The sequence below is a fragment of the Bidens hawaiensis genome, unplaced genomic scaffold, assembly GCF_021521415.1.
Source record: "Bidens hawaiensis isolate Kalapana, Puna unplaced genomic scaffold, B.hawaiensis_p1.1 tig00046668_1, whole genome shotgun sequence".
NCBI lineage: Eukaryota > Viridiplantae > Streptophyta > Magnoliopsida > Asterales > Asteraceae > Bidens > Bidens hawaiensis.
Window position 1 is genome coordinate 39894 of NW_027498319.1, and position 18856 is coordinate 58749.

At 33.5% G+C, this 18856-nt stretch overlaps 2 protein-coding genes across 2 annotated transcripts; one reads left to right on the top strand and one right to left on the bottom strand.

Moving 5' to 3' along the window:
- Positions 1-258: 258 nt before the first annotated feature.
- LOC143596522 (uncharacterized) lies at positions 259-8590 on the top strand. The gene is made up of 13 exons (XM_077075277.1): positions 259-374; positions 1288-1349; positions 1489-1576; positions 1989-2050; positions 2128-2224; positions 3086-3466; positions 4066-4527; positions 5175-5288; positions 5778-5882; positions 5965-6051; positions 6705-6861; positions 7550-7595; positions 8058-8590. Exons 1-13 carry the CDS (start codon positions 276-278, stop codon positions 8173-8175), a joined length of 1878 nt encoding a protein of 625 aa, XP_076931392.1. The 5' UTR covers positions 259-275; the 3' UTR covers positions 8176-8590.
- A 1049-nt stretch (positions 8591-9639) lies between these two features.
- LOC143596518 (uncharacterized) lies at positions 9640-18365 on the bottom strand. Its single transcript, XM_077075272.1, has 12 exons — positions 17967-18365; positions 16594-16667; positions 16357-16516; positions 14977-15001; positions 14795-14884; positions 14550-14721; positions 13586-13659; positions 13430-13493; positions 12458-12529; positions 10771-10907; positions 10605-10678; positions 9640-10005 (listed from the first exon to the last, which is right to left on the bottom strand). Exons 1-12 carry the CDS (start codon positions 18181-18183, stop codon positions 9947-9949), a joined length of 1218 nt encoding a protein of 405 aa, XP_076931387.1. The 5' UTR covers positions 18184-18365; the 3' UTR covers positions 9640-9946.
- Between the last annotated feature and the right edge of the window lie 491 nt (positions 18366-18856).

The window sequence follows — 18856 nt, forward strand, 5'->3', positions numbered from 1 at the left end:
GGATTTGATGTTTTAATTCAAAATTTGTGTTCTGTGTTTGCTGAATTTGATTGATGCATTTGCGATTGGTGAATTTGTTAAGGATTGTGTTATTGTTGATTGACGTGTGTGTTTTATTGCGGTTAGGGTTTTGGATTGGTGTTATGCTCCGTGTTTGCTGAATTTAATTGCTGTGCTCACGAGTGATGAATTTTTACTGATTTTTCTTAAGATTGTGTTAATGTTGACTGACGTGTGCGTGTTTTGATGCAGTTAGGCTTTTGGATTGGACAGAAATGGGGAGTAGGTTGAAGGAGGATGAGAGGAATGAAAGGGCTATACGGAATCTGTTGAAACTTCCTGAGAATCGGAGATGTATTAACTGCAATAGTTTGGTACTGTGCTTACCTGTTTCTGCTTTTTGTCAGATTTTGTACTTATGTGATGCATCAGTGATTTACTTTTGATGTTAATTTACTGTTGGTTTTCTATTGTTGAAGTCTGTAGTTTCTATAAATAGGTCGTGTTACACTACAATTTCTTATCTACTTTAAATTTCAAATTTAGAAAAGATTAAGAATTTATGTTGTCATGGTCATGAAAATAAGATTGAGGATAGTGTGTAAGTTGCTAGTGAGTGATATGTAGTTGAAGTTTATGTTGCAAGTTGATCTTAATTGTGGAATTTTAGGTGAGTCGTAATAATAATATCATCATACTTATGGAATTTGGCTGTGAGTTACTGTAAATAATTGAACCATTTTCTGATTTCTAGCTAGCCATATTCTATATACATACTATCAGTTAGTTGGTGGTGGTTTTCACAAGAAATGAGTAAGATAATACTGAACCTTTTTACAGGTTCTCACAATACTAAAATTTATGCAAAATTAATTAAGTAAAAGTGTTTTGATTAATGATTATTTGATCTTTTGGTGATGGCATGCTTCTTAAAGCTGAGTACATATTACTTTTGACCACATGCTACTTTTTAGCCTTTTTATACAATAAATAATGTGGTTGATAGGCTAGAGTAATGTTATAGTATTTACTCTTATTTTTACTAAGTCTTAACATTTAAAATCTGGCTGTTTGGTTATTTTATTAATTTTGGTTTTGGCATTAACTTAATTAAAACATAACTGTAGAATAATAGAAATACTGACACTGATCATAGTACAACTTGCGTTCCAACTAAGCTGACTATTAGTTTTTTTCGTTATTAGTGTTGGCATCAAAGTTAGTTAGTTAACTGAAATATAACTGATCTAGATCTTGATACTTTTAGTATGTTTATTTCCTCAACAGGGACCTCAGTATGTGTGCACCAGCTTCTGGACATTTGTTTGCACAACTTGCAGTGGCATACAGTAAGTTCTAACTTTTTTATGGTTGAAAAACAAATTGCATTTCTCTAGTGATGAAGAATTTGGTTAACAATGCTACTTTAAATAACTTTGAACTTAATTTATGTCCGTATATTAAAACATGTATTTCAATTTTCTACAGTCGCGAATTCACTCACAGGGTAAAATCAGTGTCGATGGCCAAATTTACCACACAAGAAGTTAGCGCCCTCCTAGGAGGAGGAAATGCGGTAATGTGGTTGCATATATACTTCTTTTAAATATTTTAGGGACATTTATTTAACTTTTTCTGTTATGGCCACTGTGTTTTGAAACTTTTCTTGGCCACCCAAATATACTATAAATCAGGCTAAAAACATGCATCATGCTATAACAAAATTATTATTATTATCTTACATTTGAGTCGCTGCTTAATGATATCCCGATACATGAATTGATATTAATTCTTTTAAAAACTTTTAAGGGCATTTTTGTCACTGGGCATGTTCTTTCTGCCAGATTTAGTATTACCAAAATTCAATACATGGATGGCCTCTACTGCTTTACATAGATTACTTGATTATTTAATCACTTTACCGTGAGCTATAATCTATCTATAAATATACCAAGTTTGATTTTGACTTCTTTTATATGCAAGAATAGAGTGCCAAGGAAATTTATTTTAAAGAATGGGATGCACAACGTCAATCCTTTCCTGACAGCAGGTATCTGGTTGTGAATGCAATGCATTGTTTTTCTTTCCATTAAAAAACTGTAATTCTAACATTTTCTCTGTTTGCAGTAATGTCGAGAGACTTCGCGATTTCATTAAGCATGTCTATGTGGATAGAAGATATTCTGGTGAAAGAAGCTTTGACAAGCCTCCAAGGGCAAGAACGGTATCCCACCTAACTTCTAATAAATTAACCCTTAACGTGTTGGGGGAAATTCATCTTGTGTGACCTCTTTGGTAGGCCTGTAAACCAACCCAACGAACACAAAGGGGGTATGCTTATGTTTGTTCGTTTAACCTAAACCGAACAAACGATTGAATACGAACAGTTAAATGAACAAAATTTTCATGTTTGTGTTTGTTTTTGTAGGAAAATGATTGTGCTCATGTTTGTTCACTAACAGTATAAACAAATAGTCTTGAGCGTGAAGTCGTGAACCATCATAAATGAACAGACATATATGAGCGAACACCGAAAATCTGTTGAGCCTAAAATTTATAAACTTGAATAATTGGCAATGCGTGATATTTTATTTTCAATATTTCATTAAATTAGACTAAACTGTAACGGACTTACAAGATTTAAAATAATATATTCACAAACGAACTTAAACAACAATAAACTGGGGACATGAATGAACATAAATGCACGAACATAAGCGGACGTTCACGAGTATAAATGAAAGAACGAGACATCTTTTTATGTTCGTTTGTTTCACTAAATGAACAAAAAATGTTGTTTGTGTTTGTTCGTCTATAAAATAAAAGAACATACTGGCGAACGGTTCACTAAAAGCTCAGTTCATTTACAAGTGTTTAAGCTAATTTTTTGGTTCTATCACTTTGATCCGGCTGAGAAAAAAAGAACCCTGGAGGTGATCATTAGCAAAGGGGTTCAAATAGTCACCTCTAGTAGTTATTAAAGATTTCCTGGAAAGAGATTCAAGTGTTTTTGTAATCAATAGTTTTAAGTTCTTCTGTATCATGTATTGTTTTTTGAGTTTGGATGCATTTGCATATCAAACAGGGGGAATCAGAAGGTTCTAGAAGCCCACCTTATGAGAATGACAGGCGTTACAGTGATAGGCCTAGTCCTGGTGGAAGAAGTGATGTAAGTTCTAGAAACAGTTATGATGAAAGACGGAGTCCCGGGTATGACCCAGATTTCAGGAAGAGCCCAGCCCGGCCCGATATTATTAATGACTGGCGACGAGAAGATAGATTTGGTAATGGGAAAAAATTAGATGACGGTAGGTCTCCGGATCATCAACGAGATACAAGTATATCGAGCCCGCCGGTAGTTAGGCCCGTTAGAGATATATTGGGGGATAGTGTTTCTCCACTTCGAGTTATAGAACCTCCAAAAGTTAACGGTTTAAGACCACCAGATGGTTCATTTAAAACACAGGTAATCAGTTTTTATTCATCAGGTTTTATGTTAAATTTGTAATGTTGTGTTTTGGTATATGTTTTTTTTGTTTGTTCACCTGATTAAAACTCATGTGGCAAAAACATGCATTTAAATTGAATATGGGTCTAAAAAGGTGATGTTTGGTATGAATCTGAAATTTTGTATTTTTATATAAAATAAGTATAAGTTTTTAGTGTTTTTATGCATTAAGTAATAGATGGTGAATTTTAACCTGTTATATTTTAAGATGTGTATTTTTAAGTCCCTTTTTTTAACTGTAGGAATTTTTTTTATCTGTCTTGATTTGTTCAATAGTTAGTTTGTTGAAATAGTCGCCTTCTATTATTTTGAGGCATTTGCCGATCACCATGTTTTTTGAGTTGCAAATGCTTATGAAACAAGCGCAGATCTGTTCTTACAGTATACAATTTTTCTTCTCATTAAATGTATTTTTGGTAGTTATATAATTGTTATTACATGTTTTAACTATTTAACTATGAAATTTTACTTTTTTTGAACAGGTTTTGGCTTGTTTCTTTGTTTTTATGTCTTTCAAAATCTTTAAATACTGTTATGAAAATTAATTCTGGATGCAGAGAACCGCTTCTTCCAGTAGTTTAGCATCATCCAATGGGAATCCAACCGAACTCAGAACAGAAACTTCATTAATTGATTTTGATGCCGACCCTGAACCGTCTTCAACCGCCCCTGGCCCACAAACACAACAAACCGCTCCTGCTCCAGTTATGGCACAACCAACAGTATCAGCAAATGATAATTGGGCCAGTTTTGATGCATCTCCTGTAGTAAAACCTACTCAATCTCTTCCTTCAAGTTCTAACTTGCTTGATGTGCTTTCTGAGCTATCAGTTCCTGCATCTGGTAATAATCCACCAGTTGCTAGTGTACAAATGCCACCTGCTCCCGCGGTTACACAACCACCAGCATTTAATGCTTTTGGTAGCTCTGGTGATGGAGGCCAGTGGCAAAATGTGCTTGGTCAGCAAAGTTTTGCTCCTGCTACTGGTGTTCAGCCTACTGCTTCATCGTTTAATCAGGTTGGTAGTGGTTATTTGAAAATTCAGGTTTCTCTTTCGTAAGTGTGTTTTTGTAGATAGAGTTTTTTTTTACAGGTGACAAGATGGCAATTTGTTAATGGGTCAAACATGTGATTTTTGACTTTCATGAATATAATGAATTAACCTAGAAAGATGTATGTGAAATTTTGAACTTTTGGAAGGATATATATGAAATTAGCTTAGCTATATATGTTTAAATTGATAATCAGCTTAATTACCTATATATCTTTACATTGATAATCAGATTTTACAAATAAATGGTTTTAGGAAATTCTATGCTTTAAAAATAATAGTTTTAGTGTTTAGAAAGATCATATTATAAAACCAAGAAGCATATATAGGAAAATTTGAATGATTACAAAAATATATATAAATAAGCTATTTTAAATATGGTTTAGGGGATTCTATGCTTTACAATCAGGCTTTGGACAACTTTCAACTTGTTCCTCATTCAACTAGTGTGTGCGTGTGTTTTTTTATCTGACTTGTTTTGAGACAATACACAGCCTGATTTAACCCTTATTAAGTAAATTGTTTGAAACTTCTGTGTCTTGTTCTTTATATCATGGTTTTTTCCACATTCTTTTTAGTTTTTACAATCATGTTCTACTTGCAACCTTTTGCAGTCATGGAACACTTCTAGTGGAGGAACTCAAGTGCCTTCTAGTGCCCCAAGTGCAGATTCTCAAGTCACATCCACCATCGAGGCTAAACCCGCTGCCAAACAAGAACTACCTGCGGTAGTGACGCATATTTTTGTCTGCTGCATTTGTGTTTTTCGCATTCTGTTGAAACAGGCTAATTTAGTATGGGTTGGGTTTACCCTCCCCCTTTTAAACTTTAATTTATGACTAACGTGTTAATTAAGATTAACGGTAGGGGACGGGGGACCCGGGGTACTCTTTTATCCTTTTTCTAGCTTTTTATAAATAGTTAATTGGTCAATAGTTATGATTTGTAAAATGATTTATGTCTTGAACGTGCGAGTTCAATGTTCCTACAATGCTAATCTGAATCTTTGAATTAAAACTTTGAGAAGTTGTATGTGGTATGTATAGACTTTGGACCCCGTCCAACCTTATTAATTATTTTATTTAAGAAGAAGATTGAATGATTGAATCACAACCCAAAGCGACCATTCACAAGTAAATGGGTCGATATCGCTACATTTAGTTATTATTTTTTTTGTGTTTATTTTAAATTACTAATGATATTTGCTGTGTGTGCAGGATTTATTTTCTTCAAGTTATGCACCCTACACTGCTCAGGGTCCAGGCTGGTACCCTGCTCCACAGTATGGCATGGGATACAATATGCAGTATAACCTTCCTCAGGTTTGATGCAACTTACCAAACTAACATCATTACTTCTTGTATCTGAGATGTTACTAAATTAATTTATGGTTTTTTATCGTAGCCGCCTATGCCACCTGTTTTTGCACAGCCATCAAAATCATCAAATCCATTTGATCTCAACGAATCGCCTTCAGTTCAAGCTACAACAGTAAGTCTTCTTTTGGTTGAGCAAAATGTTTAATCACCATGAATCTATTTTCTTGAAAGGAAATATATAACTATTTAAAACATTTTTTATAATTCTTATAAGTTATTTAGTAAGTTATGAATATCTTTTGAATTGTCAAGAAATCAGTAGGCGTATGTTTTACAATTAACTTTTTTAGCATTAGTAAATATAATTTAGGGGTGTCGTGGTCGGTTTTGTGCTCAAACTGAACCAAATTATCGGTTTTTGAATCTTTGAAGACCGTTTTGTTTCGTAATTTTCGGTTTGGGTTCAGTTTTACCATTATGGCTTTAACTTTTGTGCCACAAGAGTTGAATTAAAATTGGCCCAACATATTGAATTTGGGTCACTAATTAACTGATAATTATACATTTAGGCCTAAAGTATTCGGGTTACATAATTTATTATTTTTTTATAAATCAAGTAACATTCAAAGTTTAAAATGAAAATTCATAAATATAGTTCGGTTTGGTTTTTCGGTTATAATTGAACGCAAAACCTAAACAAACCGAAACATTAAACCAAACTGTTGGTTTTTGTATGGATTCAGTTATTTGAGTTAGGGATCGGTTTTTTCGGTTTCATGCAGACCCTGAAAAAATGTTGTTTAATATGAATTACGCTTTTTGTAGTTCCCTTCAATGGCACCATTACAAAGTGCTTTACCAAACACTGGACCGCCAACTGGCATGCAGCAACCCTTGGGCCTGGGTGCAGCCGCACCAACATGGATGAACAACCAAGCCATGCCTCCACCGGGCCCATCATACGGATCATCAATGCCTTCTGGTAATTTCCTTGTTTTCTTTTGTGCTTCTGGCAACCCCAACTCGTTTGATTACAAATGGGCCGATTTGGGCGTTATTTAGTAACTCAAAACAGGTCAAACAGGAACATTTAGCTAAAAAGGAACGAGTCATATGAGTCAAAAGTCTACCAGTGTATTTTCAATGCATAATCATGTGTAATGCATTAATCATGTATTAAAAAAATTAAAAATTACATAGAAAAAATTGTTTTCTGGTCACACAACTTGGCTAAACCCGTTAAAATGAGTGACCTGTTATCTAAGCCTCCAAAGTTGTCAATAGCTGCTATAGCTCGCTACGTAGTGTATAGGTCGGCTGCCGCTATATGATGTTTAGCGCCTTAAAAATGTGAAAATAGTGCATGTCAGTGTTTTTTTAATGTAAATAGCATTTTTAGGCTTTTTTCCCACCAACTTCCACCAATTTGACCATAAAAAAGGTTTCTTGACTGAAAACACATATTATTTTATAAAAAAATTGCCACTAGTTTATCGCTAAACATGATATAGCGGGCGCTATTTTGTCGCTATCACAACATAACATATAGGTAGTCACTATTTACCGCTATTCGCTGTTGACAACTATGCAACCCTCCGAGCATGCCAAATCTACTCACTAATCCATAAATCAAAATAATATATATAACATGTATTCTTGTATTACATCAGGTCCATTCATGGGACAAGTACCTCCAAACATCCCACCTCAACCCAGGTAATAATATCTCGCCATGTTTATTTTTATTTATGTATTTTTACATAACCCTCAGAATACGTTATTGGTAAACTTACTGGACCCCACCAATACGGTTTTAACTAATGACAACCTTTGCTCAGAGCAATTTTATAATTGTAATTTCGTAAAATATGAAATTATGAATCACTCACTATTTACATTATTTTACTAGAAACGGGTTGATATGTTTAACCCGTATGAATAAACACATGCCAATCATTTTATTAAAATGTACATAACCTGTCACCACGTATGACTCGTTTAGGTAAATGGGATAAATGGCTCGTGTTCAGAATACACGACTTATGGGTTTTCGGGTTAGGTTTGTTGTCATTTGACATGAATAAATATACGGGTCGTGTTCATCTTCAACAGGCCAACTCATCAACAAAGTCAAATAGTAATTAAAGATTTTTCAATGCGTTTTTGTTTGCATTGCAGCCCGCAAGTAGGAAATTTTGGATACGATATGATATCTTTTGGTTCTTTGAATAATACAAACCAACAACAAAGTGGATTATACGCTACACCAAACACCTCCTCCAACCCATTCGGGTAAATTAAATAAAAAAACCGAGGTCGTGGTAAACATCTCTTGGATAGGAGTATGCAAAATCATCTAGTTTGCTTGCTCCTAAACCATTCGTCAAAAGGAAAGTTTTTGTTTGATGGTCGGTTTCTTGTTGTAGATTTTTATTTATCGACTTCACCGGGTTGGTAAGTTTAGGTGCGGGTTTTCTGGCGGGCGAGTAAGTTAAGGGGTGTTTTATGTAAAAAATTAAACTCAAATGGATAATTAAGATTTTATGGTCTTTCCTTTATTATTTTGTTTGCTTCTATTATCACTTTATTCATAAGTTGTATTATTGTTATTAGACTTGATTTAAATTTAGTTGTTGGTTTGTTCTTTTTTCTTGTATTGCCTTTTGTTATAATTTGGATGATGAATAAGTGATTTGTTTGTTTTTTGATTTTACGTCTTTGCGAGTTTTTTGGAGGCTTTTATTGTAGTTTGTACAAATGGGTGTAAACGAGCCAAGCTGAGCTGAGCTTTAGTCCGTCTAAACTTGAGCTCAACTTGTTTAACATTTGAGAGTTTTGAGTTTGGTTTGCTTCATCTACTATTTCTAAAGGTTGAACCGTTGAACTTCAGCTCCAATGAGTGGTAAAAGTTAGTTGGAAGATCTTGTTTAGCTGATACTTAATTTGATGTAAACAAGTTGGTTATAACTCGGACATATTGTAAAACCTTAGGCGAATCCCACATTGACCATGAATAGGAGAGATTCTTGGTTCATAAGTTATACCTCGTCTCTTAAATCATCAACACGTTTTGGTTCTAATGTTAGTAGAAGACATGAGAGCTCCACAGTTAAGTGTGCTCAGGTGAAAGTACGGACTAGGATGTGTGATCTCTTGGGAAGTCTCTAACTAGGCAACTAAAAACAAATCTGTGAGCTATTCGTGGGCAAAGCGGACAATATTGGTGGTATGTGAGGTCGGATGCTACACATGTAAAATGATGATACATGAAAAAGTGTATCCAATAAAACTCATTTATCTAAACAATTTGTAAACATTTTAATAGTTTGCACTTTGTAATCAAGTTGCAAGTTGGCTAACAAGTTGAAAACCATCTAGTGATAACTATATTTTTGGTCTTTGCATTCATCAAAATCCAAATGCTAAATTTCACTACTTTGAGTGTTTATTATGTAAGCAATTGTATATTTGAGTGTTTATTATGTAAGCAATTGTAATAAGATATCACAATAACTATACTTGCTACTTATTTGCAGCGCCACCGTACGTAACATAAGAAAGATGGTGTGCTAAGTGATTATATAACCGTCTTATTTGTCACATGTTTGAATCATACATGCTAGTTAAGGTTCTTTATTGGTAGTGTTGCGGTTCCTGTCGATGTGTGTGTGATATAATTATTATTTTGGTTCATTACATAATAACACTCGTATTTGAAAACAAAAACGATTAAAATCCAAATTTAAATACACAAAATAACTTGTAATTGTAATGATTCTTCATCAGTATTTATAAATAAATATACAACCCAACAATAAGAGTTTACATTTCCTTTTACAATGGCTTCTCTCAAGGGTCATGGCTATTTGTTTTGCCCTGTGTCATATCCAATATATATATATACATATATATAACATAAAAAACAAATAATTGTTGAATTAGGTTGGATATTTACGGTTTCATACCGTTAAACGTCTCCTTCTTTCTTGACTTCATATAATTTTGCAACATAATACTCGGCGGATATTTATATAACATTGCTTCATTAAGTTGGTTAAGGCGAGTCTTCATCCGGATATCTCCACCTGTCCGTTTTTCCACACGATAGGAGCTACTAACATCCACACTACAAACATATCGTTATTTTGCATTAATATTACCAAAACTAAACGTCATACGATGTAACATATAGTATTATTGTTTTTAGATATATATTTAATATCTATATATCAGTGTTCATTTCATAAAAGTTTTTCTGAGGGTGTTGAATGGATTGTGGGATTACGTGCCAAACAAACAAGAATCTCGTAAACTGTGCCTGACACGCGAATCTAAGCACAACAAGAATATTCACCGGTTGACATGAAGATGACCCATTTAACTCAAATTTTGTTTTGGGTAGTTTTCATATATTAATACTTAAGACTACAAAGTATACATAACAAGTATGTGAAAGCACTCAATAAGTTTTAATCATGGCATAAAACACATTTTTTGTAAAAAAAATTTAAAAGACCTGTTAAAAAGGTACTTATAATATTCAAAATTATTTTAATATAACTTCTAAATATTTTTCGTTTCGTGATTTACAAATATATCGTCGGGAATGATTTTTCTTCATCTAAGTTTCGATTTTCAGAAACAATCCGCCACAACGCGCATGCTATACTTTGCTAGTTAAAATAGATTTGTGAAAGGTGGATGAAAGTAGAATTGAATACTTACGGTAAACGCAAACAGCAAGCCACTCGTTTACTATTCGAACCCAAGTACTAGTCCAACCAACATCAATGGTCCACCTGCATAGAGGTAGATAATTATATAAACAAAATAATTAAAGTCCAAACTAATTAACTAACTAACTAACTAACTAACTAAAATGTATATTTACTTTTTCATAGGGTGGTGATAAGTCCATCCGATTAATAACATTGCGAAGTACATAGCTCCGGTTGCGAAAACAAGATGAAAGAATCCGAAACCATATGGTACATCATCTTCTTCCTCCTGCTTCTCTTCCTGTTTGAACTGCACATTAAATAATATTACTATTATTATTATTATTATTATTATTATTATTATTATTATTATCTTCATACACATTTTTTATATTTAATTTATGTTATAGCTAAAGTAAATACAACAATATTTGACTCGATACATAATTCGTATTATATTTATGGAATCATTCGTATGCCTGCATTAACCTAAACAGAAAAAAAATAAATAAATAAATAAACGGTCTGTTTGACAGGCGCAAGTAAAGTGGTTTTAGAGTCTATACGAGTAATTTATCACAAACATGTCCGTTTTATAAATGAGAATATGTATTTGTCAACTAAAATTTCAACAAGTTTTTACGTTTACAGTCTTACGAACAAATTTCATCTATGTACTTTTCGTTATTCATCATATTTCGTTTAAAAGTACGGTATCTGACATTTTTATTTACTTATTTATTTAGTTACTCGCTTAAGCGAATTTTCTTGAGTACATGAACCTTTTCAAAGATTAAAATTTTTAAAAGTACAAATTCGGTCAGGTTTGTACATTCTAAGACATGACAAATTAATAAATAAAATAAAAAGTAGACACTCTTCCAACTAATTTTATGACTATAAGGCTAAAATCTGATATAACATGAACTAATATAAATTATAAATATATCCAAAATGAACATATTTTGTATTTTCTCTTTAGGTATTTTCACCTTAAAGGCCTTCAAATTATGAGTTTTATCATTTTTGTCTGGATAATCACCTGTTTTTTATTATAATAACTTAATTATATATGGAAAAGTAAGAGAGATTGTCATCTTAAAAAAATTATATATAGAAAAAAGTGTGGATTTAGACTAAAGATTATCAATAACTATATGCATTGATTCCAGGCAATCTTTATAATAAAAAGCACAAGTGTGTTCCTCGCACTTCTCAACATACTATCGGTTCTGAAAAGAACATCTTTACATACATATATGATATGTATGTATGTGTGATTATGCATGGATGTATATATATATATATATATGTTTTGACTTTGAGTAATGCTCAATAGAAAGCAAAGTGTAGTGTAAATGTAGACTGAATTACAACTTTTATCCTTTAAGCATATGCAATTTATGGATCAGGTCATTTAAAAAGTTTATTTGCAGAAGGTGTCCTTTACATGGCATGTTTGTTTGACTTTCATCATTTTGACTAACTGGCATCCGGAAACCCCGTTAAGTCTTGGCATTTGAGGGATTTTAAGTCTTTTTTACGCATAATATTTAAGTATTTATAATTAGAAAACAAATTAAATATATTATTAGAAAAAGAAACTAAATAAAATGTGTTAAACAAAAACCCCGTTAAGTCTTGGCATGTTTGGATTTAACTGACTTTTTGGATGACAATTAGTGTAAAGGACAAAAAGCGAATGTATTTTATCATATAAAGGACACCGCCCGCAAATAAACTTTTTAAAGGCCCCAATCCATAAATCGCATATATTTAAAGAACAAAATTTGTAATTATGTCTGTAAATGTATGAAGACAAAGAAATAGTAGTTGTAAATAAAAAATATGAATTAGTACCTGAAAACATTTAGAATCGATTCCAGTTGAGCAAGTTGCGATAACAATCGCCAGTACAGCAATAACAAAGCTCTGTTCACAACAAAATGAACTGAAACAAGTCAAACAGTTGAATCTTAAGCATCAAATCACTTGTTTCTAGTAACAAAACCAACACTAATTATACATTTTACCTAGCAGTTAATGCGGAAAAATATCAGATATCAGTCAAGGACCGATATTTTTGAGATATCGGTTATCGTGGTGATATATTGGTAATTTTAGTATCATTAAAAATTCATATATATACGAAATAGTCTTTCATTGATATATATAGTAATTTAACATTAATAATTCAGTATACTCTACTCCATTAACAAATTAACCTTTCGCAACTTGCAAAACACTAAGGCTATGTGTAGTGGAGGAGCTACAAAATGGGGCGATTTGTGCCGTGTGGCGCCCAGTCAGCAAAGGGGTGGTTTTTGTTTTAGTGGTGTGGTAGCCCAATATATATATATATATATATATATATATATATATATATCACACACATTATATTATAATAATAATAAACCAAACAAACAAGCAGGCGACAAAAGAACACCCCCCCTGTCGCCCCATTTATCGCAGGGGGGGCGGTGTTCCCTCCAAAAATCGTCCCTTGTCGCCCTATATTATCGCCCATTACGGTTACCCTAATAATAGCAAGTGGGAACTGATTAAGACTTAAAATGCTAACATTGAACACTAAAAATTGATAATTAAGACTTAAAACACTGATATCGGAAATATTGGTGATATATTGATCCAATGTCACCGATATTATCAGTACCGATATTTTTCCAAGGGACCGATAACCGATAGCGATATCGAATGCATAGCATTTTACTTACAAGTTCAATTGAAAAATCAGCAAAAAAAGATATATTTTGAATTTTAAAAGTTATCATGTGTGTGTGTATATGTATGTATGAAAGGTTTAAGGCTTACTATGATGGTTAGCCAGTCTCTTGAGGTTTCAGATTTTCTAAGACATTTATCATCTGGTGGTTCACTGTATGCAAAAACACACATAATCAAATATTAAACAATCAGGCTGCAAATTAATAAGAATATTAATTATAAGTTTTAAAGTCTTATAAACACCTTCTAATAGCAGACCAACACAGGAAAACAACATAAAGTCCCATAAAACCTGGAGTCAAGAATCCGGCACTGATCTGTTTAAAAAAAAAATAATAAGTTGTTATTATAACAAGTAACGAATATTCATTCATTTAACTGTGAACGGGTCAATTCCACTTATGTTTTTTATCGCTAACGGGCCAAACAGGTAAGTAAAAGAATTTTAACTAGAAAACAAAACGGCTCAAACGGGCTACAAGTTGCCCAAAATGTTATCGGTTTTAACTGTTTTACGTGTAAATTGCTGATGTGGCACTAGTTTGATTAATGCCATGCCAACAGCCACATTAGATGTCACAAGCAAAAGTTTCTTATGAGGAAAATATATAACAAATTTATTTACAATTTTGAAAAATGATATATTTTTTTAAATTATAAATAAAATAATATATAATGCCACATAGCATATGCATATAAACTAAAATGACTTGTGTTCAAGAAAATGGGTAAATCTTATATTTAAGAAAAATATTATTGATGGGTAAATATGTAATTTTAAAGATTTATGAAAGTAAGGATAAAATGGTCATTTCAAAACTAGTTTCTAATGAAATGGGTATATTTTAACCAGCTTGTAAGGGTATATATGATATTTTATGTTTGAGTTGGGTATATATATATATACGATATTTCACAAGTTTGTAAGGGTAGATACGGAATTCTCCCAATCTTATAAATCAGCAAAAATATGGCCTTAGAACTAATTTAAACTCGGTTGCTAAATGATAACAAAGTGTAATATGGTTTTTTTTATTTTGGACGGTAGTCGTTAAAATCTAGAGAAAGTGTAACATTCGTTTATATTACGCAATTTTCCCTACTTTTAATGTGTAACGCCTCAAATCATTTTATTAAAGAAACAAGTTAGAAAAAATAATCTTTTTCGACAAAAAGTAATTTGGGTCAACCCGAACCGACAACTTACTTTTGGGTGCAGAGAGACACTAGTCATAAGTTGTAGCAGTACAAGTGTCCATGTGATGAAGAAAATATTGAGTAGACAACTCGCTTGCGGTGTGTACCAAATGTACATTAATATGATCCCGAATATGCAAACGATGTATGCAGCAGTTGCTAGCAGCATGGAATGAATGTGGCTGCACAAAAACAACATTTAGGATCATTAAATTATACACGAAAAGTATTAATTACATGAACAAACAAACTTACCATCTCTCGGCGTATTTTTCTGACAAGCAGCAATCATTTAACCATGTAATGAAACTGATTATACTGATTAGCTGAATTAGCAAGAACACTCTACAAAATAATAACAATCAAGATCGGTTAGATGTTTTCGCACGATCAAAGTCACGAGGTTAAATTAAATGAAATAATAAAAAAAAACATACCCTGCACCAAAATGTGCAATATCCCCTGCAAATGAATAACATTGCATAAGTTCAAATATATAAGATTCATTTGGGCTGTGTAAATAAAAAAATAGCTTATAAACGGGTTGTAGTCTTGTCAGCCGTCCCCGAGAATCATTAAAAAATTTTTGGCCGAAAGAGAGAAAAAATTGGGCCTTTAATAAAAAAAATGAAATATTGGGCTTAAGCAATTATATGTTTCATCATCATCATCATCATCATCATCATCATCATCATCATCGTACTCAGTATATCCCACCAATAGCAATGCTATGGTAGGGTCTGAGGAGGGTAAGATGTAGACAGCCTTACCTCTATCCCATAGGGATAGAGAGGCTGCTTCCGGTGAGACCCCCGGCTCGATAGTAGTTTTGAATCAAGCCTTGGACATAAGACACATAACACTCAATCATCGGGACACCGGCTGATTGGTGCATGTGCCCTTGTCTTTCGGCTATCAACGCCACCACATGATGCCTGATTAACCTTCCGCCACTTTTAACGTTATTTTCACGTGATTAGTAAAATAACGTCAAAATTAGTGCAATTTTACTTTTGCCTACCCAAGGGTTCACACATATATACATTATATGTGCGCACCGCAAGCAGGGCGTAAGCAATTATATGTTTAAATGGGCTTATTTGTTATGATTTGGGTTGTGCAAACAATATTTTCTATGGAAATGGGCTTAAATAAGTTGAGTAATTGGGTTTAAACATTAAAAATACATATTATTTTAAGTAGAAAATAAAAGAATGTAAAAAAATTTTAAAGGGCCTACCAGGGTGATTGAACCGGGGGTTGTCGACCGCCCTGCCCTCCTTCAAAGCCGGCTTTGAGTCTTGTAGATAAAACCCTTATATATGGGCCCGACCCAACGGGTTTAGACCCAATCTCAGGTTAGCCCAATATAGTCATGAGTTGGATAGGATCTTTAATTTATAAAACCTTATAAATTATTTGTACTCAAAAAATTCGATTAATATTGAAATTATTAACATCGGATTTAGATTTGAAAAACGCGTTATGTTTATAAGAAACATGTGAAACTTTTTAACAAAAAAATGTTTCAGACCAAACCAACCCGACCCGTATAAAGATCACCTGTTTTGGCCCGACCCATTGCCTGAAAGGTGTTATCGAGAATACCCATGTATTGGGCCCGGTCCAACAGGTTTAGGCCCAACTCAGTTTGAGAAACTGGTTATTTATAATAAAAATGTGAATCTATTGGGCAAAAACTGTTTCGGACCAATCCAACCTGACCCAAAACAAGTGTCCCGTTTTGACCCGTTTCCCATCCCAACCGTTTTACCAAATATGCATGTTACATGATTGTTTGTGTAATATAAACTAACCATATATCATAATGATATCTGTCGGGAGGAAAAATGGCAACACGATTAAGGCGATCATTAGGAAAATCTTGGCAGACCACCAACCCGAATGCCATAATTCTTTTCGTCCATACAACTTCGAGGTTCCAGCCGTTGAAAGAAACATTGTAAAGTAAAATATCTAACATATGTTAAGGAAACAATTTTTTTATCATATGTTTGTATTTAGATAGATTATATGAATTATATAGAGGATACAAAACAACCCATGCTAACTCTTAGAACTCCTTCTGTGCCTAAACAGTCTTTACCACCTTGGCAACTTTTCAACCCTGAAATAAAAAATAAGTTTTAGAAAATGTTTTTAGTGACAATAAAGAGTAGAGTGTTGTTTTCGTCTTTACGGCTTGGTTAGACTTGCTGTTTTGATCAGTTTTTTTTTTTTTTTGTTAGAAAAAAGTCATCGCGGTTTCCAAAACTAGACTGGACTGGAAACCTGATGTCTTTTTGGCAAACGAAAAAAAGAGAGAATTCCTATTTGCGTCCCTGCGGTTATAACGCGAGCGCACTATGCGACCCTAAAGTCAAAATGGCCCACTTGCGTCCCTGTGGTGTGAGTCAGCTACGGATGCAAATGAGCCGATCCGAGCCCGGGCTCGACTAGACTCAAGTTCGGCTCGTTTAACTTACACGGAGCTCGAGCTCGGCTCCTTTCGAGATCTATTTTCAAAGATTGAGCTCAGCTCGTGAGTAGATTTTCAAGATCGAGCTCGCCTTGTTTACCAGATATTATTTATTATTTTTATATATTTTTATTATTTTTGTATATATTTTTTTCAATTATAATTTTATGTATAAAATTATATATATTATGTAGTTATTTATATTTATTTTTTCATAATACTATATATACTAATTAGTAATTAATAAATTTATATTTTAAAATTTTATATAAACGACAGCTCGTTTAGGCTCGCGAGCCGGCTCGAGCTCGATAAAGTTAAGCTCAATCGAGCTTTTTTACGAGCCTATCTCGAGTAGTTTGCGAGCGGCTCGGCTATTGCACCTCTAGCATCAGCGTTATAACCACATGGACGCAAACAGGAATTCACTCTCGAAAAAAAAGGAAAAAAAACTGATCAAAACAGCAAATCTCACCAAACCACATAGGACCAAAACAACATTTACTCAAACATATATAAGCAATATAAGTCCTAGTATGAATTTGTGAGTGTTTGGATATGTGTTTTTCGAAAGTTATTTTACTAATTGTGACGTTATTTTACTAATCTCGTGAAAATAACGTTAAAAGTGGCGGAAGGTTAATCAGGCATCATGTGGTGGCGTTGATAGCCGAAAGACGAGGGTACATGCACCAATCAGCCGGTATCCCGATGATTGAGTGCTATGTGCTTTATGTCCAAGGCTTGATGCAAAACTACTATCGAGCCGGGGGTCTCACCGGAAGCAGCCTCTCTATCCCTATGGGGTAGAGGTAAGGCTGTCTACATCTTACCCTCCTCAGACCCTGCCATAGCTTTGCTATTGGTGGGATATACTGAGTACGATGATGATGATTTTTCGAAAGTTATTATTTCAGAATGCATATCCAAACGCCCCCTCAAACTTACTCTTCATTTCGGTCAATGCACTCGGTCCATAGTCACGCACAGCCCACGCAAGCAAATTTGCTAACAGAAACATCACGCTGTAAACATATCTAGCCATCCACGGATTCGACCCATAGCGGAACTGGGCCAACCACGAACCATTTAAAAGCTTAGCATACCGGTTGCTTATACTATTTGACGTGTTTACCATACCACCTTCAAGTTTTTCCACACTCATGAGATTATCGTATATAAATACCAAGATCTTGTCCAGTTACACCACGGGCTTAGTTCCTTCTCATCTGCAAATTGTTAAGAGGTCAAGAAATCATAATATGTTTATTTGGTGCACTTAACAATTTATGTAGCCACAAATAAGTAAATAGCATGTTCATTGAACCTAGATATAAAGCAAACATACATTCAAACACTCATGGAATCTCAACCTAGATTTTAAGGTTTATTTGATTATTTATAATTTGATCACAAAAGTTATTCATATGTTCTTTTTTGAACGACCATTTAGATCACTAACGGGACACTGGCCCACTGATCATCTCTGAAGTTATTCATATGTTTTTTTATGAACGGCCATTTAGATCACTGATGGGACACTGAAGTTATTCATATATATGTAACTTGGTTTTGATTACTATTTATTAAATAAAGTTGGTTATCATCTCACAAAAGCTGAAACCACAAGGTGCATAACTGTTACTTTAATTCAAGTATATCAGAAAAATGTAGTTTTTCTGTTAAGGGTAGTGTAGAAGACAAGTCATTTCTATTAATTTTTATTCATAATGAATGTGTTCATGCATATTTTAAATAATTTAGCAAATTAGGCCATCTGACCATGTGTAATGAGTTCACGCCCACCAACCTATCACTATCCGGGGCATGGTGGTACA